The sequence below is a fragment of the Gekko japonicus genome, unplaced genomic scaffold, assembly GCF_001447785.1.
Source record: "Gekko japonicus isolate JY-2015 unplaced genomic scaffold, Gekko_japonicus_V1.1 scaffold4, whole genome shotgun sequence".
In the NCBI taxonomy this organism is placed as follows: domain Eukaryota; kingdom Metazoa; phylum Chordata; class Lepidosauria; order Squamata; family Gekkonidae; genus Gekko; species Gekko japonicus.
This window is the reverse complement of record NW_015165234.1, coordinates 3,892,958-3,916,392: the sequence shown is the minus strand read 5'-3', so window position 1 is coordinate 3,916,392 and position 23,435 is coordinate 3,892,958. Positions and strand designations below refer to the sequence as shown.

Genomic DNA, 23,435 nt, shown 5'->3' with positions numbered 1-23,435 from the left:
AGTCCCATAACTGGAGGGTGAGGTTGCAAAGGCGTAGGGAGACAGTGTCCCCTTGCTTGTTCACATAACTGAGGCCAGTGGTGTTGCCCGTGAGGACCGTGACACATTTCCCTTTGATCATTGGCAGGAAACTGGTGACAGCGAACTGTATCGCAAGCAGTTCCAGGACGTTTATGTGCTGCTTCCGTTTCTGAGTGTCCCATTTGCCTCCGACACAAAGACCCACCATGTGGGCACCCCAGCCCGACAGGGAGGCGTCTGTGGTTAGGGTAATTTGGGGTGATGGAGGGGACAGTTTACCAAAGTAAAGACTTTCGTACTTTGGAAGGTAGGATTAGGAGGGTGGTGTGTGTATCTTCCTTTGGATCGAAGTTGCAGATAAACCATAGTTGTAGGTGACGCATTTTTAATTTGGTAAAGACCAGGACTGACGTAGTAGCGGCCATAAGGCAGAGTAGCCTTTGTATTTGAAAGGCCGTCACTGAAGGCCGGGTATGCATGACAGTGGCTAGGTGTATGATGTCTGCCGCTCTGTTTTGTGGCAGGGAAGCTGTGCAATTGTTGGAATCCAGTAGCACACTGATGTACTGTATTTTCTGGACTGGTTGAAGTTGAGACTTTTCTAGATTTACTTGTAGACCCAGGTTTTCCAGGAGGACCAGCGTCTTGTTGATGTTTGATATTAGGGCGTCTTTGGAGGACGCTACCAAGAGCCAATTGTCGATGTACAGGTAGATGGAGATGCCTGTGAGTCGGAGGAAGGCTGCCACAACAACCATAGTCTTTGTGAAGACTCGTGGTGCACTTGAGAGTCCAAATGGGAGGGCTGCATATTCGTAATGCTGTTGACCAATTGTGAAGCGTAGGTATTGGCGGTGGGACGGGTGGATGGTGAGGTGGAAGTAGGCATCTTGGAGGTTGAGGGTGGCCATCCAGACGTTTTTCTGGAGGAGTGGCAGAATCTGCTGTAAAGACACCATGCGGAAGCGGTGGTAGGTCACAAAGCAGTTTAGCGCTCGTAGGTCTAATATTGGTCGAACGCCTCCATCCCGCTTTGGAACGGTAAAATAATGGGAGTAGAATCCCTTGCCCTGTAGATGCAGTGGCACCGGCTTGATGGCGCCCTTCTGGAGAAAGACAGGAAAGACTTCTTCCAGGAGAGCTGGGGAAGGGGGTGTGGAGACGAAGACAGGAGTAATGGGGTTCTGGTGGAATTCTATCAGATAGCCCTGGGTCAAGATGGACAGCACCTATTCGTCTATGGTGACCAGGGTGTGGAGAAAAGGAGTTAGACAGGTTGGATGTGACTGGGAGATATGGAAGTCAAAAACCCTGCTTGGAGGACTTTGCCTGTTTAGCACGGGAGGACTGTCATCCCGATCCAAACCTGGGTTTTTGAAAGTTGGGCTTTTGGCCCCCTGAAGATGTACGTGGCCTCCATTGTCTGTCAGGAGATTGACGGTTCGGAGTCCTGATCTAGCAATTGAACTGGAGTGGTTTTAACTTGGCTGGTTAAAATCTTTGCTGGTAGGACATGGGGGCTGGGAGGATGGTAGAGTTACGGTTTATGCTGTGAAGGATCCTCGGCTGGGTGATTTGGAGCGCGAGAGATGCTGAGGGTCTGGACCTATGGGGTGACCTTGATCTGTGGGCAGAGTGGGTCAAGTAACGATCCCAGTCAGAATAGGCTGCCGGAGTCAACCACAGCATGCATGGTGGATAAGCCCCATAGAGATACCTCAGTTGGCGGTGATCCCACAACAGAGGCGGTGGGGGGGGATAAAGACTCAAGGAGATCGACTTCTGGAGCAGGAGCATCCCGGAGAAAGTGCAGTATTCTGCCTTTGCGAGCGGTCCCTATAAACTCGCTCATCGATATCGACAGACTCAGGAAACAGATGTGGAGGGTGATGCTGAGTGCTGCTGGAGATATGCCGATTCCGACCTGTACTGATATCAGCATGGGCCTCGGAGACCGTCGATGTTGATGACAGGGAAGGAGAGCGATCCGTGCCTGGGGGGCGACTAAGGAGCTCAACAGTCTCGATATCAGAAAAAGGACGCTCGAGTTGGTGTATAGGAGAGTCCAAAAGTTGGATGGTCGGTATCGGTGGAGCAGCATGGGTCTCTGATGCCGATACTGCCGTTGGAGCGGGGGGCACGTTAGGGGCATTACCCAGTGCAGACGCCGCTACCTTTCCCGTCTTCGCCGCCCTTAGGGACTTAGAGGAGCCCTTTTTGGCGGACTTGTGCTCCTTACTGGACTTCGGCGTCTTCTTTGGAGTAGAAGCAGAAGACTGCGCCTTCGATCCCGGAGGCTTCGACGTCAATTGGCCGATGTCGAAGGAGGGCCTCGATGCCAGGGCCGTTGATGTAGATGGTTTTTCCGAATCCATCGCTGAGGGAGGATGTAATGCTGACTCAAGTAGCACTACTCTGAGACGTGCCGCTCGTTTTTTTCTCGTTTGGTTAGAAAACCTGGCACAATGCCGACAAGACTCTGGTCGGTGTGTCTCTACCAAACAAAAAATGCAAAGGGTATGGCGGTCAGGTGGAGCGAGTTTACTACCGCAACCCTTGCAATGGTTGAAAAATCCCCACCTTCTCCATAAAATAAGTTAAAAGGGAGAAGAAAACAGGGGGGGGGGCGCGAAGGCCCAAGTGAGGTAAACGAAAAAACCTCCCCCTTAACCAAAAAGAAAATCTTTTTTTTTGTAAAGAACGAAGAAACAAAGTTTAGAAGCGAAAAATAAAGAAAACTGAGGAAATAAATCCGAAGAGCCTGTGAGGCAAAATTTGTACCGATCAGACTGACTAAAGGAAGGTGTTTCCAGCGCGGCGGTAAGAAAGGAACTGGTGGTATGTCCGCACCCACCCCTCTGGGCATGCGTGGTGGGGTTCCTGTGCATGCCCGAGGTCTGGGTGTGAAAATCCGTTAACAGTTTGCTACAATGCCGATCAATCCAGCGCATGCGCACTGAATCCCATGGGTGTGAAGCACAGAGACCACGTCGAAGATCTTCTTGTTCCAATCAATATTAGGAACACAACTAGCCCAGTTGTGTAGCATCAAACCTGCAAGGACTTGTGGGGGACTCCTCACCTTCCCCTGGAAACCCCCCACCCCATATTTCCTCTTTCCACTCTCCTGGCAACCCTCATATTCTCACCTTTTCATGCTTCCTTTTCTCTTTCCAGTCCAGTCACCAACCTTTTATCTGGACCTCATCGTCAACTATATTTCTTATTTCTTTATACCCCATTTCATTTATACCCCACCTTTCTCCTATGAGGTAGTTTAGGCTGAGAATGTGTAACTGGCCCAACAAGTTTACCCCGTCAGCTTCCATGGCAAAATGGAGATGTGAACGTGGGTCTCCCAAACCACAGATTGAAATTCTAACCACTACACCATACCAGCTTTTGTGGGGTGATTGCTGTTGAGCAGCTGGGTCTGGATGAATCAGGCAAGTCAGGAGGCACTAAATCCCCTGATAACTGATGCTTGGCCTGGCTCCCATAATATCTCCCTTAAAGGCCAGAACAACCCTGGAAAGGGCCCAGCCCCTCCCCCTGCCTTTTACTCACAGAAACCAAGGCTGGCAATCCTCTTGTGGTTACCTAGCAGTGGTCACTGAAGGCATTTGTTTCTTAAACTTTAAAGGTACTGCTTCTTTTATTGGGGGGGGAGCTGTAACCCCTTGGATTTAAAAAAAAAAAACAGTTCCGGTTTTTCTGCACACTTGGGGGATTTTTCAGGTTTGTAGAAAGATCCATCTTGTCTGTCCATGGCTGCAGTCTCTAGATTTAAGTATCCACAGATTTTGCCACCATGGTATATTGATATATCCTTAATCATACTACTTTGATGAGATTACTTTATATCATGACATCTAGTAGATCAATACCAAAATAGTCAAACCAACTTAAAAGTGAGTTTCAACATTCTATGCTTATTTAAAATGTTATAGAAAACACAGGAGTTACTCCGAGCAACAATGGGTACAACAACTCGGGTAATACTGCAATCAGCATAGAAATAGTATAAACACTGGAACTAAATTGGCTACCTGGCATGAAAGTTTGACGACAATAGATTACTGAAATTTAACTCTCAGTAGAGTCATGTTGTTCAGAAGTGAACAACAATCAAACGACAAGTTTTGCAGTTCCATCTGTGGAGTTCATTTGCTTTGCAGACAGCGACACACTGTGCTTCCTGGAGCTATGCACCTGCTTCCTGATGTAAAGCAATTTGCCCCACAGATCACTATGAGACAACAGCCAATGTTCTGGGAACAGCTTAAAGTTTTACCAACTTCCATATAAGCTTGTTTAAAAAGAATGGGTTGTGTGTTTTTTGTGAAAAGGGGAACTGAGGCAGCCAATTTTTTTAAAGTTCCAAAAGTAACTGATTTTTCACTTTTGGGAAATGCAAATGACATCGGAGCAATTGTATTAAATAACCTCCCTGAGTTATTTAAGAAAGCTCAGATTTTAAAAAATCATAGGTGTATAAATACACAATTCTTTTTGTTCTTCAGCTTTCCATTAAATCCTATGCTGCTAAGAAAGTAAAAACCCATACAGAAAAAGACACAAAGGGGAAAAGGTGGCTATGAAAATACATCAGTCGCCTCCGTTCTGAAACCTGCAAATGATGAGGCCACAATTACTAACATAGCATAAATGTTTCTTTTTTCTTTACACCATAGCTTCCTGTTTAAACACAGGCAACTGAACCAGGTAGTTTCTCAATATGCCCCAAATCCTATTTGACTGAAATAAGCCACCTGTTTGTTAATGTTACAGAGCCTCCAAGGGCCAGCTGCTCTTCATAATATAAGAACTGCACTGGCCCTGCCCAGACTGTTTACCATCTAAGAAAAATGGACTGGATAAGATTTGAGTAGGATAACTGGTCGCTCGACTTAAAACAGTCAAACAAACAATTGAGTAAAGAAGAACGCAGAAGAACGCAGTATAAAATAAGAAGACAAAGGCCATCAAACTGTGTGTGTATACATATACAGAAACATGGTTCCCAAATAAGTCAATTTCACATCAAGTTCAAACATCATAACAAAGCTGATATTAACGGTGTTGCTTCATAGCATTTGTCTCAACAGTACTACCGTGATTTTTCTCTTCATTTGGCCCCAACACACACTTTATGCTAAGAAAAAACAAACATCCAGGAATAAAACCATAGTCTCAACAGAGGAAAAGAGTTAATTACAGAGTTAGAGAGGCTTTATATCCATTAAAATGAGGTAAATAAAATTTTGCTTCTTTTAAAAGAATTCCATAGGAAAGCTCAGAATGAGACTTCTTCAGGTATTTCAGAACACCTGGGTAGTATTTGAGTTAAGTCCTGATCCTTGGCCTTACTTTTCACAGTGAAAAGACCCTAAACAAGGACCCCTTTGCAAATGTTAACAGATGGGAGTGCTCACATGGGGAGAGGATACTTCCTGGAGTACACTAGACACAGACAATACTGGGGTTTATAGTAAAAAAACAAAATCTTGAACTATGCTTGAAAAGCAACTGACAATCTATGCCAACTCATAAAACAGTTGTGATGTTTGGTTCTTCTTGTCTGTCTCAGTCAGGAGGTGGGAGGCTGCATCTTTCAGACCAACCGTATCACCAGCTGTGCCTTTCAGACAGTCTTCAAAAGGTAGCCTCATTTGTATTGCTGTAATTTATCCAAGAGTTTATAATGGTATGGATGGCTGTTGCAAGATACAGAGGCAACGTCATCACTTCCATTGTTCCCTTCCAATGTAATAACACTGGATATACCCTCAACACCCAAGATCCCCTCTATAAGTTCAGATATGATGTCTGTTTGCCTACTGTTTAACAGTAAGTAAAACAAAGAGAATTCCCAGTCTATCACTGATCTCCAATACAAGATGCACCATCAAAGCTGCATTAAATCTGCACTGGATAGCTATTAAAACAGATGCTACCCCACAATTGCAACTGTCATATCACTTGGTGCTGAGCCATGACCACAGCTTGGAAAAGCAGCGTCAATATAGGCCCAGCAGTAGCATCTTTCCAAGATTTAATAGAAGAACATACACAAAAAAGTACGGACAACAAATCAGTTTGCAGAACAAAAGCATCACATTAAAGAACACTGCAGTTCCCAAAAAGGCTTGTCAGAGTTTGGGGGTCCAAAGCACAAATGCAAAAATGCTCCTTAAATACATGGCTTTTTCTATTAACTTATTCTGTTGGGGTTCATTATTTAAATACATCCAGAATGCAGAAAAACAGCTCCTTTTTCAAATTTTATCAGTGACATTTAAGTAGCACACAGGTAATTCAAACAGCAAGGATTTAGTAAGAATTGGAAGTGTATACAGTTATCTTAGCACAGATATTCCTGTTCCATTTATATATTATGACAGCATTATTACATATATTTCCTGACTTCAAGATGGGGAAACCAGCTGATATTTTTAAGACAGACAGACATGGTGGTAGCTAAGCAATAATAAAACTGTTAAGAAATAAGATTCTAGCACAACAGATTAAAACTTCTATCCTAGTTTTCATTTTTATCTTTTTTAAAAATACAGCTTCAAGGTGAAGATGGAAATTAGGATAAAGGAACCAAACTCTGTTTTGTTTCTAAAACAGCAACATAACCATAGGTGACCGAGCAAAATTTGTTTATGAGCATTCCTGTAAAAAAACTACTATGTATAAAATAATAATATACTATAAAAAAATCATAGTGCAACAATTTCAAGACCTGTTATTTGCTTTTTATCAGTTTACAATGACATATGGTACAGACTTCACAGTTTTGAAATAATTACTGTTATTTTCTATAACATATTTGAATTTATTATTGCTGTCAGCTAAAGACCATAACAGAAGGATGAAGACAGAAGAAATTACTAATTCAAATGCAATATTACAAAAATACAGTACTGACCAAAGTAACTGAAATGTACTCATAAAAACAGAATTATTTTAACTCATAAAACCATGAACAAAAGCCAGAAACTAAATCCGAATACAGAGAATAAACTTTTTATTCTCATCACCATGTTTGCTCAGTTTCTTCATTCTAAGTCATATTATCCTTTTTGATTAACTATCATTGACACCACTGCAATGCTAAAATCTCCAACATGGATGTATTAAAAATTATAGTAATACATTCTGAATAAATTAGTACTCTAGTCCTGACCAAAACTAACATGAAAAAGTAGTTTTAACAAGAGATTAATTTTAAATATCAGAATAAACTTCTTTATCAGTCAAGAAAGGAGCACCAGATCTTCTATAGTAGTCTCATGCAGTAAATGTAAGAAATGTACAAACAAACAAAGAAATAAATAACATGGAGCAGTGCAGAGGGCAGCAGAGGGTCTCCACCACCCATGGTCAGTAAATGCCATATCTTACTAGCACAACTGACCGTGCTGTCATGTCTTGTCTGTACAAAATTCAAAAAGACAATGGCCTGTATTTAATCATATTTAGAAAATGGGAGCTTAAATTTTCTTTAAGAGGGCAGAGATTTCTCCCTCCCATTGCAGAACTGCCCTAGGCTGTTCCTGAAGTATTCCCAGAACAAAATTTCAGCAGGCTCCATGGGGTGGGGGGCCTGGCAAAAACCACTGTGCCCTTTTAAGAAACCATTTAAGGGAATTTGCATTTGCTTGATTGTGAGGTTGGATACAGGCCACTGTTTACAAACAGAATGATGTGCAAATTTCTTACAGTTTAACAAGAGAATACAATTCATTAAGGCTATGACGCCATACTACAACATGTATTTTGTCCTGTAGTCAGATCAAGGCATATTTCAGTACCACCGGCATTCGGTTTAGACCAAACATCTGGCTCTGTCCTTTAATCTTGAAGTTATGTCCAAGACAGTTAAAGCTGCTCCAGAAATCTACTGCATTAAAAACCAAGAGCCTTTCATCAGAGCATCTTACTCCATTTGTTCTCAAAGATCTATGTTAGGAAATCTGTATTTCTCCAGAGCTTAAACATCAAGAAAGGACTGACCAACTACTGTCCTTAAATAGATCCTCAGGAGTACTCTAAAGGAAGCAATATGTACTGTGTAAGAATGTTTTAAGGTTTTATGTTGTCTAGGTACATTGTACCGACCTCTGTAAGCCGCCCTGAGCCTGCCCGCAGGGAGGGCAGGGTATAAATACAAATAATAAATAAATTATTCTGTACCACTGACTTCACAGAATTAAAATCCATTGTCATTTGTGTACAGGACTTTGCTAATAAATACAAGAAAGGATGTAAGAGCTCTGCTAGATAACACCAAAGGTTCATCTTGTCCAGCATTCTGTTTTGAATAAGCAGCCAATCATATACTTCTGGGAAAGCTACAAGCAGGAACTAAAGGCAACAGTCCTCCCCACCCAACTACGTATTCAGGAGTTTCCTATTTCTGAACCTGAATGTAGTGATCATGCTTAATAGCAGTTGATGCATCTGTCCTTCATAAATTGTATCTGGTCCCCTTTTAAGCACTCTAAAATCAGTGATCAGCACATAGACTAAAGCAGTGGATTCTGTAAGATAATAAAAAGGCTGTGTGAAAAAACACTTCCTTCCATTTGTCCTAAAATTACAGGTACAACCAATGTTTCCCTGAGTGTTCCATGTTCTAATTTTATAAGAAGCAAAAATAAATCTCTATTGTCTTACTTCATAGCACAATTTTATGAACTACTACCATGTCCCTATGAGTTGTCTTTTTACCTAAACTCATTTTTTTCCAGCCTTTCTTCATAAAGAGAAACCCCCTATCCACTGCCTTTTATTTGTTTCTTCTAAGTCTGCTATAGCCTTTTTGAGATGGGATAACCTGAACTGGTTTTCATTGCAACTCCCAACATCATCACTGACATTCAAGATGCCAGCAAGGCATAAGTCAGGTTAGCATTTTTTGCCCCATTATGCATCACTTTATATTTACTTAACAATGGCCCTATTTTGGCATTTGGTTAGGCACTCTCCCAGGGAAATCAAAATAGACTTGCATTTTCATAATAATGAATCTGTTGTCATCTATAAACCTTCACTCTTGACTCAGGCCATTTATGAATGTTTAATAGCATGTCATAATACAGATTCAATACCACTTAATTCCACTATAAGTGCTTTTACTTCATCTTACTATGGTCTCTCTAGATTAGTGTTTCCCAACCTGTGGGCTGAGACCCAAAAGTGGGTTGCAAAGCTTCTGAATGTGGGTCACAGCCAGCCAACCCTCATGGTCTCTTCTGTCCTTTGCATCCTTCTCTTTCTCTCCTCATCTTCTTTGCCAACTCCTTTGTGACAATAATGAAGAGGAAAAAGCTGTCTGGTAACTAGTAACTTTAAGGTAGTAGCTGGGAAAAGGCTGGAGAGTGGGTAGGAGCTGTTCAGTACATGGAAAAGTGAGAGAAGAGAAAGGTGTGTACATGCATGGGCTCTGTCTTGGTGCTGCTCCTTCACCAGCCTCTCGTCCGGCCGCCTACCATACCTCACTGTCTCTGCCTGCAGTGGAAGACATGTTGCACTGAGCCCCTTGCCACCTATTTCTTTGCAAACATCTGCTATCCCCCCATATCTCCTCAACCTACCCGACCCCAGCACACCTTCTCAGTCTCTGGCTTAGCTGGCAGAAGAGGAGATGACAAAGAGAGGCCCCCCTGCTCTCAGGCAACTGACCTCAGGGGAAACCTTGTGAACTCCTCTACGTTTGTCATGTTTTATGGATAGACTTGGCTACTGTATTGAAGAACTCTTTACTTCCCTAGTCATACAATCAATAATGTATGAGTAAAATCTTTCACCTTATCACAATGCAGGCAATGATGGAAGTCTACACTTCAACCACTCCAAAGGTAGTTAAAGGTGGTATAATGTTCAGTGTTAAGCAGTGTTGAACTAACAGCTGTTGAGCAACATCTACCCTCCCATGCTTGGTGGTTCTTTTCCAGTGATTGTTTAATTAATTAATTAATTAATTTCACTTTTACCCCACCCTCCCTGCCAGGCGGGCTCAGGGCAGCTTCCAAAAACTGATAAGCAGTACATATTTTACAGTAATAGAATAAAATACATCATTTAAAAAACACAGACAAGTCAATATAAAACATTCATTCGATGGCAATAAAAACAAAGTGCAGTTTAGGGACACATTCAGTGGTGCCACCGTGCTAGGTCGTGTTTAAGTAACACTTTTATTCTCAAATGGCTCTGATGAGAGGAAGAGATTAATGCAAATATGCATAGAGCAGCAGTTCTCAAAGAACCCTGGAACCTTCATTTCCAGGTTCTCCTCCCTTATCCCTCTTGTGTACAACACATGATGAACAGTCAACCCCATTTCAAAGTGAATGCCAAGAAATGCATTTCCCATGGAGGTCATTCCCCATCCTCTGTATCTGAAGAATGCTCAGAGATCTCAGAATCCAATAGTTGCAGTTTTCATCTCATGTGCCCAAGGAGTTACCTCTACAGCTAGCAAAGCCCTAGTTCAGGGGTGGCCAAGCTTGCTCAATGTAAGAGCCACATAGAATAAACATCAGATGTTTGAGAGCCACAAGACATGTACAGATATTACATGTTTTAATTTTAAAATGTGCACATTTGTTTTTATGAGCATTAAATGAGACTGCCAAAAATAAAAACAGTTATTGATAATGATATTTATTAAGTCCAATTATATTTATTTGTTTGCTAATGATGTTTATTGGTCTGAAAGAGAGAGAGAGAGAGAGAGAGAGAGAGAGAGAGAGAGAGAGAGAGAGAGCAAGCAAGCAAGCAAATAGATGGGAGGGAGGGAGGGAAAGCATGGCTCCCCTTCCCTTCCCCAGCTGCCCTGCCAGGAGCCGCAAAATGCGTGTGTGAAAGAGCCGCATATGGCTCCCAAGCCACAGTTTGGCTACCCCTGCTCTAGTTGGTGGATTCCTCCCACTTTTTCTTATAGCTTCTGGAAACTTACTTGAGTAAAGAGTTCTCTGCAGACACCAGTATGATTACCTTGCATTTAGATAGGTTTCTTATGGCCAATTGACCAGCAGTACAAAAAAGAAATAAAACAGTACAATCACAAGCCCCAACTACTTTAAAACCGTAATCATATCCCCAGATTCTAAATCCCAGACGATAGCTTTCCTCCATCTGTTTTTTGCTAAAAACTCCCACTTATTTATTACTAAAAAACAATATTTTGCTACTACCAAGGTTACCAACGTCTTGGTATCTTCCAACAAATATTTCAGCAGCACAGTATCTGCAAATTTCAAATAATTATTCAAGAGTTTAAATTGGGAGAGTAAAGGAAATATTAACTGATGTTTCTCTCCGGAATAAAGTTTACAGTGTAAAAGAATGTGAGTGATTGTTTCAACTTCTTTATCTGAGCACAGACATCTTTGATGGCTAGGCCAACGGCGATACCTTCCTTGCTGTATGTCAGAAGGGATGGCATCAAAACACGCTCTAGAAAAGGCCCATCTGTATTTTTCATACGTGATATTAGAAAGATATGGTGCTGCTGCAAATCCAGGCCAAGATTTTAGATTACTATACATCTTGGGTAAAAGCACTCCGTCAGTTTGAGCCTCGATAACAGCCAAGTGCTGACGAACCAAAGATTTTGCTTTACTCATCTCATCCCCATTTCCAAAAGATTTACCAGACATATCCCAATGGTACGTAGCTTATCCATTATTCTGATGGACCAGTCGCGATATGGAGTAGAAGCCAGAAGCAAGGGGGTCAAGTCCTGTAGGCTTCAGATGGATTCTCAACCAATAGTAGATCGAAATTATCCAGATTTTCAGTTTCACTCTTGGTATGCCAGTATCCTCTCTTAAAGCCACATTAGCTATACATTTTGGTACATTAAACAGTGCTCTGAGAAATTTATATTGTAGTCTCTCTAGTGTCTTATAATTACTATTATTATTTAAAATTATTTGCCTCCCTAAAGGTAAGCTGGGTCAACACTTTGGCAGAAAAAAGCTTTAAAGCTGCCGGGACTAAACCTAAGCCCTCATTTCTAGAAGATCTAAGAATAGTGTTGGCACTTCTATCTGCTATATTAATTGCAGATGTGATATGAGCTGATGGACTACCATTGTATGAGGTTATCCCCAGATATTTAATAGACTTTACTTGCTCAATGTTCTGCCCACTAATTTTCTGATTATATTTATTATATGCTCTATTAAAATGTATTATTTTGGTTTTTGACTAGTTGATAACTAACAATTCATCATCACATTGTCTAATAAATGTCTTCAGAGCACGTTTTAAACCAACTCTTGTTTGTGAAATAAGAATGGCATCATCGGCGTACAAAGTATTGGTACACTTTTCCCTCCTGTAAATTTGGGGACATGCATGTCTATCCCTCGTAAACACTGGATTAAAGTATTTATGTATTAAACAGAAAAGGGCAACCTTGTCTGACTCCTTTCTGTGAGGGAATGTATTTGGATAGCTTACCCTCACAGTTATATCTAATTTGTAACTGAGTATTCCCATGTAATTTAATTATCAAGCGTCACAGCCTTTTGTCTATGGTTGAACCTTCTAATTTTGCCCATAGGCTCCCTCGTGAAACAGTATCAAAAGCCGCCTTAAGGTCTACAAATGTGACAAATAGTGAGCCCATGGCTGTTCTTACATACTTTTGGATGAAATAATCTAAAATGAGGCAATGGTCCAAAATTGAATGACCTTGGATGAACCCTGCTTGCTCAGAGTTTCTAAATAATTCTCTTGATCTAGCCAGCTACACAATTTCATACATAGATGTTTAGTATATGATTTACAAATGATATTTAGGAGACTAATTGGTCTGTAATTATTTGCATCGGCTGTATTGCTTTTCTTATACATGGGTATAATGATTGCCAAACCCCAGGTATTTGGGCAGTTTGATCTATATAGGTAAAAAATCAGTGCCCACCAATCTATATTTGCTTTTAACAATTCAGCTGGAATAAAATCACTGCCCAGGGCCTTCCTCTTTTTTAATTGATTTATCAGGAGAGTGACTTCTCCAACTGTGACTGGAGTCCATAAAGCAGTACTTTCTAGGGGAATCTCTATGGGGAGCACAGGACACAGGTCCTTGTATAATGCTGCAAAATGATTCTCCCAGGTCTCTGCGGGAATAGTATTAACCACAACTTTACTTCTATTTCCATTCCTGCCAGAGACTAATTTCCAAAACCTAACGTTGTCATCATTCTTAGTAACCTCAATTAGAGTCTGCCACTTAGAAAGCATATCGGTGGTTTGATCAGGAGTGTGTCAAAACAAAGCAAAAACTTATCGCGAGCTTTAAATTATTCCAAAAAAATCCAGACTGTAATACTTGCGTTTATCTGTCTTTTCTCACCTTGGTTCTATAGAGGAAAGAGGAGGTGGTGCAGGGACAAAATGAAGAGCTTCTGGGATGTTTGCACACTCTGATGACTAATTATGGACCCTCAGTTAGTAAGCTAATTAAATCCACCACCCCTGTTCTCTGTAGCCAGACAGCAACCATTGGGACAAGTTACGTATATGGCAGGAGTTCCCCTATGTTTGGTTAGTTCTACCTCTGTGTGTCTACAAGTGCCTCCCAGGAACATAAAGGGCTGGTCTTGGGCAGCTGTAGTGCCTGACAGCCCGGTGTGGTATTCCTCTGGCACAGTAGCTTTTCTCACTAAAACTGCCCTTCCATTTGGCTCTTTGCCAATAGCCTCTAAACTGGGAATTTTAACGTGCCTTGGCCCACATTCCCTCCCAGGGACTCCAAAGGGAGCTATCTCCCATGGGACAACCAGTTGAGCCTCAGTGCCCACAGAGGACATGTTACCATCTGAGACATCATCTCAGCAGGTGAATGTCTCCAAAGCTATAGATGATGTGGCAGCTTGAGGGAAGGAAAAATGGGAAGATTATTTTCTGAAGTGTAACACAGTAAGGGAGATAGAAAAAAAGTCTTTTAAAAGGACTAGCAGCCCCACAGAAGTACCCTTGAATCCAATGCTGGTGTAGTGCATTTGTACTTGCCTTCACCAGCACCTGGGCACTGGATATCATTGTTGTAATATAGTTACAGAGAGTAGCCATATTGGTCTGCAGTAGAACAGCTAGATTTGAGTCCAGTAGCACCTTGGAGACCAACAACATTTTCTTGGGCAAATAAAATGCCTTCACACTTAACATCTACTGGTAATTTTTTAAATAAATAATCCTATAAACAATGATATGTAGACATGTAGCAAGCAGTGTTCCCTCTAAGCTGAGTTAGTGTGAGTTGGCTTACAGTTTTGTAGCCTCCAGCTCACACATTTTTGTCTTAGCCGAGGAAGGGTGGCTCCAGAGCAAACTAATTTATGCAGTAGCCAAATCGCTCGCTCACAACTTTAGTGCCAGTAGCTCTCAAAGTAGAATTTTTGCTCACAGCAAAATAACATTGTTATGGTCTGTATCATAATTCAAGATATCCAATACAAGGTTTTTCTAAACGTGAAATTCCCGTGTCTGAGTAGCTGAAGGAACTAGAGCTGTTGAAATTATACTTTGAAGTAGTCCAGAAGTTAAAATCTGGAAGAGAGACTGAAACGCTCCCCATTAGCAGACATGATTATGATACCACAGGTCTATTTCTTCAGGTACCAGTAATGAGGCTTTATGCTATTGAGCTGGACTATCACTGTTCTTTCTGCCATCACTTTGCAGGATGACTTATAAGGCTTTTAGGAATGCAAAGATTACAATTTGGGGGGAGATGGAAGATGTAACTCTGCTTAGGACTCCGGCCTGTAGCTAACATGGGGCCCGGCCCCCTAGTGTTTCTTCTGGGGCCCCTCCCTACTGGGCTGCCCCCAAACTTACCACCTGCACTGTACTTTCATTTAATTAGCTGGCAGGCCCCTTGAGGCCCCCTCCCAAAGAATTCCCTAGCTATGGGGCTGTGACTGCACTGTGCAACTCACGTCAAGTTAATATTTTTAGGCCATTTCACACCACATTTTTGTAAAAACCTACATGAGGCACAGATGCAATTACACTTACTATTTCTGTGACAATGGAATCACAACTAAAATCAGGAAAAAGAAAAAATCCCAGATATCTGAAATGCCCAGATTTTTCCCTGCCCCAAACAATGGGCTGCTTTTTAGAATATGTACAGTAATAATTAAGAATACTGTCTGAGCATTTGTCTTTCCCCATCACCAAACAATCACATATTGTTGTCCAATGCTAAGATTAAAGAACAGGGATTCCACTGTTTAGAATAACCTTGATTTTTAAAGACAAAGAAATCACTACCTACATTCAAGCATCAACCCAAGTCTATCTGGCACAATTTCTTAGACTCAAACATAAAGAGGGAACTGGGCCAGCAAGTGGAAGGAACTTCAAACTATCTGCCATCTCCCCCCTCCAACTTTCCTCCTGTGGTAAGGATTTTCTGACCATTCTCACTCTACCACAGGGAATTCCATTTGTAATTAGGAAGGTTTGTAATATCCCAGACATGAGCACACACTGTTCAAGGCTTCTTCTTTCACTCCAGTTCAGCAGCACTCTCTCTCTTCAGTCTTCTTACCCTAACCTACACATTCACAGAATCCCTAAGGATGTGTTTCAGGGGAGGAGGAAAGGTCCTTTATATTCCCAATCTTTCACTTGTCTAAAGACTTTGCCCTTCTCACCTTAAAGGCCTAAGATTTTGTAGCTTGGTAAATGACAGCAGAAAATATAGTAACAGGTTACAGCTACTGAACTAGACTCGCATGCAGTAACTGGAGGAATAAGCCTGTGATGTCATAATCACACTAGTTGACAAGAGAATATTTTCAGTCTTATGCTAGAATTGGAGTTACAAGGCAACTTTAATATACATTTTCATGGAATCTAACAGCTACAGCAATGATTGTTGTTCCTCTAGTGATTGAGAAAGTCATTGGTGCAATTACACAGCTGAGACTGAAACCTGAGATTTAGGGAAAGCTTGTGTTAAAAAGATTTCATTTTTAATCTTGTATTAGAGCAAATCTTTATTTTAAAGCTTCTCTGCCCCCTTCCCCTGATTTAGCAAGAGATGATCTACTTGCAAAACCAAGATATTGCCAGGGGTGGGTATGTGCATAGGGGAGCCACTGAATGGAGCTTACTCCAACTGAGATTGCTCACTCTCCAAGATCAAGCACTAAACACTTCTGAAATCAAGTTATTAGAGCCATCAGTCCTGACGATGCTAATTAGATCATCAAGCCAGCAAAGGCTGTGTGAGCACAACCATGCTTACAATCCTGTGCATCAAAGCACTTTCCCCTGCAATGTGTGCCTTCACTGATATTATATTTAAATGGTTTTCAAACTTTCCACATCGAATTGCAGGCCAAAGAATCCCTACATAAGGAACTCTTACTCATTGTAGGTGATTCTGGGCCATGTTCTAGGGCACAATTCATACGGAGCACTGCTGAGCTTACTGGGACTCAGCATCATCCTGTGTGAACTGACAAGTAATTCTAGAACACACCCAACCCTCTCCGGCAACTGAGCTTGCAGAGAATATTGGTAGCAGAGGGCAAGCTGCCTTTTAGACAGAGTGAATTGACTGAAATAATGTTTCCTAGGCAAACATGCATACTAACCACTACTGAAGTAAACTGTTTGCAACTAAACAGAGCATATATATAATTTACCAACATGATCTTGAACTTAGGGCCATGCAGTGCATATACGAAAGAATCATTTCTACTAGAGACAGATTTCTGTTTTGCCTTCTAGACAAGTGAGAATACTAAGCCAACACGCTTACTTGAAGGTTAAAAATGCACACTTATTAGGAAGTACTTCCAAATAAACAGATACTTTACATAACCTCACAATCAGTGGGCAAAATAACTTCTTCCTGTAACATGGCAAAAGTAAATATCCATGTGGTTTGTTTGCTAAAATCATGAATACTCATAATTTGAAACTGAACACAGGTAATTGGAGGTAATACAACAGAAGTACAAGATCATTCATATGGCCTCTGTCGCCGATGATGGGAAGATCCTGGATTCTAGTTCTTGTGATGACATGTCAGTAGTCTTTGAGTTCAGTAGTAAGTCAGATAACAAGTTCACAGAACAGATCTTTGTCCTTTCCTACTATAGCATCCTACACCGGCCAAAAAGCCTCCCCTGAGTTTCCATGATTTTAAATTTGTGCATGCTGTTGGAATTGGTGGAGACAAATTAATGAATTAAATGAACATACTTCTGGATTACATTCTCTGATATGTAAAGGGTATTTTACCCAATCTTTCTCCACAGTGGAACAGAAGAGAAAACCCTTCCATACATATAGCAGAATAATTAAAACGTATCTGCAAATGTCAAAAATCCTCACATCAAGAAAAAGTATGCAATTTTACTTACTATGTGGAAATGCTACTGAGCAGAAAGGTCCAAAGAAAAGGTAACAGATAAACAAGACCTTTTATCACATATGTGATTTATATGTAGCCTTTCTGTTAGTACTTTGTTACTATGAAACCTGCAATTTATCTAGTCAGACCATATGAATATCACAGTAGGATATGAATATCACAGTAGGATAAAGATCTGTGTTAACCAAATGGCATTATCCATTTCATGCTCAAATTTCCTATCTATTTCAATATATATGTACTATTTGAAAGCGTATAGAAAAATAATCTGAAATTAATTCTAGTTACTCACTTTTTATACAACATTATATAAGGCATATGTAAAGAATACATGCTGCATAAATAACAACTGCAAAGATATCAGCTGCAAATGGAGGCAAAGAGATGCAATACACAGACCTGAATGTGACATAAGCAAGAATAAATCACTACAAATCTCTAAAATGCACCAAAGAATTTCTTCATTTTCAGAATAACAAAAGCAATTAAACAAAAGTAAATATAAAAGGCTCACTCCTATGCATAATTGAATTACACCTGATTAAGAATAATTAATGTCAGCAAATTGAAACTCTATTTTCACTGCTCAAACAGAAACCAGTAAAATCTAATAGCTCAGTCAGTGAGTGTACAAAATAGTTTTCTGAAGATTTCAAAACCGTCATATGGAAAGATACAAGATTTGAATGTTTACATCTCCACACAGTTGTGTATTCAATAAAGTTTGGCAAAGAATATATATAAGACAGCTCTAGACCTACCTGCGAGACCATACTTTGCATGTATGGTACTGGATGCTGCTGTTGCTGCTGCTTCTGCTGAACAGCACTTTCTATTGCTACTTTTGCTACAGTACTTGGATCTGCACCGGCTGGCACAGCAACCATAGTCGCGCTGCAGCCAGCCTTGTTAGGGTCACTGATTGTAACAATTCTAACTCCTACTTTATTTGGGATTCCTGGAACAGTTTCCCTATCGTTATCCTCTGCTGGCCTCTTTACAGTTTTGCATTCTGCTGTGCCATTAGGGGACCGAACTTCAGATGACAGGGCAGCCAGGGACCCACGAGGTCCTGAGCGCGGAACTGCTATGATTTGATGCCCCTGTATAACAGAGGACGTCGACTGTGGCGAGACAACTACACTTGGGCGTTGCTGAGGCACATCTGAATTCAAACTTGAAGCTAGAGGTCCATTCGGTAAATCAACATTGGTACCACTAAGTTGCTGAGTTAACAGTTTTGAAGCCTCTTGTGTACTGCTTACCACAGAAGTAGTACCCAAACCTAATACAGGTCCGTTGGAAAATCTTTCCCCTTGATCACCTTTGGCAGCATCTTGTTGTGTGGCATCCAAATTCCCTTGTTGTTCTACTGGAGAGATCTCGCCATTTCCTACATGATTGGAAGTTTTGTGATTTGGAATGTTTTTGCTTAAATGGGAACCATCACCTTTTTCAAAGTCACAGATTCCATTGATGAGGGGCTTCCTCAAATCACTTTTAATTTCCTGCATGTCCATTTGTTCAAAGTTCTGCTTTCCAACAGCTCCATTCTCACCCAAGTCTAATGATGGTCCATTACTGACCTGTGAGAACTGATTGGCCTCATTCTGAGTTTTCCCTGAGTTAGCTGGAGGTAGACTAGAGTCATACTTTCGTCCATTTAAAAGACTTCCCATTTGTGTTTCACTTTCCTTTGCATCGCCATTGCTGGTGTTTGCAGCTCCTCTTCGGCAAGAAGGGTTCTCCATAACCTCTATTTTACGCTCATGAATATGTAAACCTGTTGCCTCCTTTGCTTCTTCTTCCTTTTGGCAAATGATTTTATCTCCTTTGAATGGGGGAGCAGTAGCAGAACATGTTGATTGTCCAGCTAGAGGTGCCTGGGTAGGTGGAAGCGTTTGCACCTGAAGTCCAACTCCTGCCTGTGTTCCACTCATTGCTATTCCAGCTGGGGCAATGATCTGAGTTGCATTTCCCTGACTCACAGTTGCTGTAGCAAAACTAGTATTTGGCACAACTGTTATGGTAACCTGATTGCCAGAAGTCCCTTGGAAAATAGTTGCTGGGCTATTTGAGATTAACTGGCCTGGCAATATCTGTAAATTGGAAATAGGAACTGTTTGCACTGCTCCCTGTGGTTGGACCAACTGAACGTTTTGCTGCCCAACTAATAATGGCTGAGTGGAAGATTGCCCTTGAACGCCAAAACCCGGTGTTTGGTTATTGGCCATCTGATAAACCACCTGAGGGCTGGGAGCTCTTGCATTATTTGGAGGAGGAATCTGTGGTGCTGGGAGTATAAGCTTACCACCAGGAGTAGAAGGACCTCGTTTTGGTAACAACAGCTGTTTTATCAAGCTGGATTCACCGGGAGGAGGCTGGCCAACCCCAGGGTTACTTTGCTGTTGCTGAACTTGCATCTGCACCTGCTGTTGAGGTTGGATTTGTACCTGTGGCTGGGAGGGTGCTGGTGAATGCTGCTGTTGTTGCCTCTTCACCGAAAGCATCTGGCTGACAGTGGGAGGAGGTCCTTGAGTCTGAGGGGTGAGAGATGGAGATGATATTACCGTAGGGACTTGGTTATTGGAAATTGGTCCAGGAGATGGTGAGGAGGAAGGAGTTAGGTTTGGCTGCCCAGACAACTGAACAGTTTGGCCAGCTGGAATTGAAGCTGGATTAGTAAGAACAATTTGGTGAATGGCTGGTGCATATGTTGGACCTTGCTGAGCTGGCTGGCTTACAATCACTACACTCTGTTGAGGTGGTGGAGGTTGCTGCTGCTGTGGTGACTGTTGAATGGGCTGCTGTACCACTGTTGTAGGAACTTGCTGAGAAGGCAGAGGCTTTGGTGCGATATTCTGAAACCCTACCCTAGGTGTCGGTGGGTTTTGGACACCAGCAATAGTAACCACTTGCCCAGGAGCAACTTGGAAATTCTGGACTGTAGTAGCAGAAACAATATTGGAGGCTGAATTTGTGACATACTGCTGAGGTGCTATGATGACGGTGTCTTGCTGCTGGTTACCAGCTGTGGACTGCTGAGATGATGTTTGTACAGGTTGTGATGATGTGGTAATGAGCTGTTGACCCTGTGAAACTGCTGAAGTGCATGCTGGTATGTTCTGTACTCTGCCAAATATATGACCCTGAGGTACAGCTTGTTGAATTACGGTAACGGGAGTGCCTGAGGGTATTTGTCCTGGTACCACTGCATGTAAAGGGGACTGCTGAATTACAGGCTGATGAAGCAAAGTCTGAGAGCTGACAACAGTGACTGATGGTTGTGGTCCTGTACTGCTATGATTCTGATTTGAAGTTTGTGCTCCACCTCCTACAGCAATAGTGACAGGAACTGTGGACTGGGGAACAGTGCTCTGTATTACTGTGGCTTTGACGACTTCACAAGAAATTGGAGCTTTATTCTGTATGACAGTCACAGTTGTGTTTTGCTGTTGCTGACTGTGAGCTGAAGGGTTCTGTGGTATCCTGCAAGCAGTCTGTACCACTGTAGGTGCACCTTGAATGGGAAAAGACATCTGTGTTGCAGTTAGATTTGAAGACTGATTGTTAACAGGGGTCCTCTGAAAATGGTTTCCTACACTTTGTGGTCCATGTGGGAGTCCTGTTGACAAGACAAAACAAAAGGCCAAAGTAGGAACCTTGATACAAAGAGCAAGCACCATTTCGAAACAAAATAATTTTTATATAAAACTACATACTTTGTTTTTTAGTTCTCACTGAAGCCAGAAGTCACAGGACAAATATTTTCTACTACAACCCAAAAAGACAGGTTGCTTACCTGTAACTGGTGATCTTCGAGTGGTCATCTGTGCATTCACACCCTTGGGATATACTGCGCCTGCGCTGACCTTCTCGGTACCGGTAGCTAGCAAAAAGGGATTTTCGCGCCTCTCCCAGGTCACGCGCCGGCTCCACTGCGCATGACCAAGAAGGGGCACGCAGATCCCGCCAGTTCCTTCTGACCGCCGCCCAACAGCCTTCAAAAATACAAGATGAAGGGCCGAGAGCAGAGGGGAAGGAGGGCGGGTGGTGTGAATGCACAGATGACCACTCGAAGATCACCAGTTACAGGTAAGCAACCTGTCTATCTTCTTCGTGGTCTCTGTGCATCACACCCTTGGGAGAATAGCAAGCAATAACTCTTACCTGGAGGAGGGGCCGAGGCCCTACATCTGCGCCGTCTGCAATATAGACCGACCCAACGCCACACGACGAGAAGACCGGACATCAAGGGCATAATGCTTCACGAAGGTGAGCGGAGTAGCCCAAGTCGCAGCATTGCAGATGTCCTCCAACGGCATACCTCGCAGGAAAGCTGTGGAAGTTGCTACCGCCCTCGTAGAATGGGCGCGAAGCTGACCTGGAAGAGGTTTCTTAGCCAAAGCGTAGCATAGCTTGATCACCTCCACAATCCATCTCGACAGCCTCTGGGAAGAGATCTTCTTCCCTTGGGAGGGCATACTGTGAGCAACAAACAAAGCTGGAGACTGGCGAAAAGACTTAGTCCTGCCCAAATAGAACAACAACGCTCTCTTAACATCCAGAGAATGCAATTTCCGTTCCTCTTCATTAGCAGGAGACGGGAAAAATGATGGCAGAACTACATCTGAACGTAAATGAAATTCCGAAACAACTTTCGGTAAAAAGGAGATGTCCAAAGACAATGAAACCCCATGTGGGGAAAAACTTAAGTATGGTGGATCACACCTCAGAGCAGACAATTCGCTGACCCGACGAGCAGAGGTAATGGCCACCAAAAACGCAGTCTTGAGTGACAGCAATTTTAGAGAGCAAGTGGCCAATGGCTCGAAAGGTTTTCCCATCAAAAAACGCAAAACTAAAGCCAAATCCCAGGCCGGGGTTGGAGGACGACGGGGAGGGTACAGGCGAATAAGGCCTTTACAAAACTGTTTTGTCTGAGGATGCGAGAAAACTGAAAACCCATCAACAGATGGATGAAAAGCTGACACCGCAGCTAAATACACTTTAACCGACGAAAAACTGAGACCCAAGTCCATTCTGGACAAAATAAATGCAAAAATAGACCTCAAATCCACTGGCGGAGGAGGTAGATTTGAGGAATTCAAATACTGCAGGAATAGATTCCACTTCCTTGTGTAGGAAGTCCGAGTAGACAGTTTACGACAGTTCAACAAGACATCATTGATACGAGCGTCCATCACTGAAAGCGTATTTCCCACAGAGTCAGCTTGAGACTCAGAGGATCGTAGTGAAGGACCTGGCCCTCCTGAGCCTGGAGGAGATCCAACTCCTGCGGCAGGTGTACAAAGGATCCCTTGGCTAACCTCAACAGTGTCGGGAACCAAACTTGCCGAGGCCACCAGGGGGCTACTAGAAGACAATGGGGCTTGTCGTGTTGTATTTTCACCAACACCCTGTGAAGCAGCGGAATCGGAGGAAATAGGTACAGAAAGTTGTGAGCCCACGATATCAACAGGCCGTCCCCCAGTGACAGAGGGTCCAACCCCGCTCTGGAACAAAACATGGGACACTTCTTGTTGAATCGAGTTGCAAAAACATCGATGTGGGGATGTCCCAGACGTTGAAAAAGAGGGAGGAGATACTTTGAATTCAGCTCCCAATCGTGGTCCGATGCTCCTCCTCTGCTCAGGAAATCTGCTTGCTGGTTCAAAGTTCCTGGCAGATGGGCAGCTTGGAGAGTGATATTCCGATGAAGGCACTCTTCCCATATGTCCATAGCTAGCCTGCAAAGGGATCTGGACACTGTCCCGCCCTGGCGATTGATATAAGCCATTGCAGTTGTATTGTCCGTAAATATTAACACAGCTTTCCCTGCAACCTGTTTGTGCAAGGATCTGAGGGCAAATTTTACGGCCAGCAGTTCCAGATAGTTGATGTGATGACGTTTCCAAAGGGGCTGCCATGGAGCACCCACACAAGTGTCGTCCGTATGAGCACCCCAACCCCACAGGGAGGC

General features: G+C 42.5%; 1 protein-coding gene across 1 annotated transcript in view; it reads right to left on the bottom strand.

Annotated features, from left to right (window-relative positions):
- Positions 1–23,435, bottom strand: part of ARID2 (AT-rich interaction domain 2) — a 164,179-nt gene that overhangs the window by 17,223 nt on the left and 123,521 nt on the right. Inside the window, exon 15 of the mRNA XM_015409772.1 lies at positions 18,214–21,077. Within this exon, the coding sequence (XP_015265258.1) occupies positions 18,214–21,077 (2,864 nt within the window). The remainder of the gene's footprint in view (positions 1–18,213; positions 21,078–23,435) is intronic.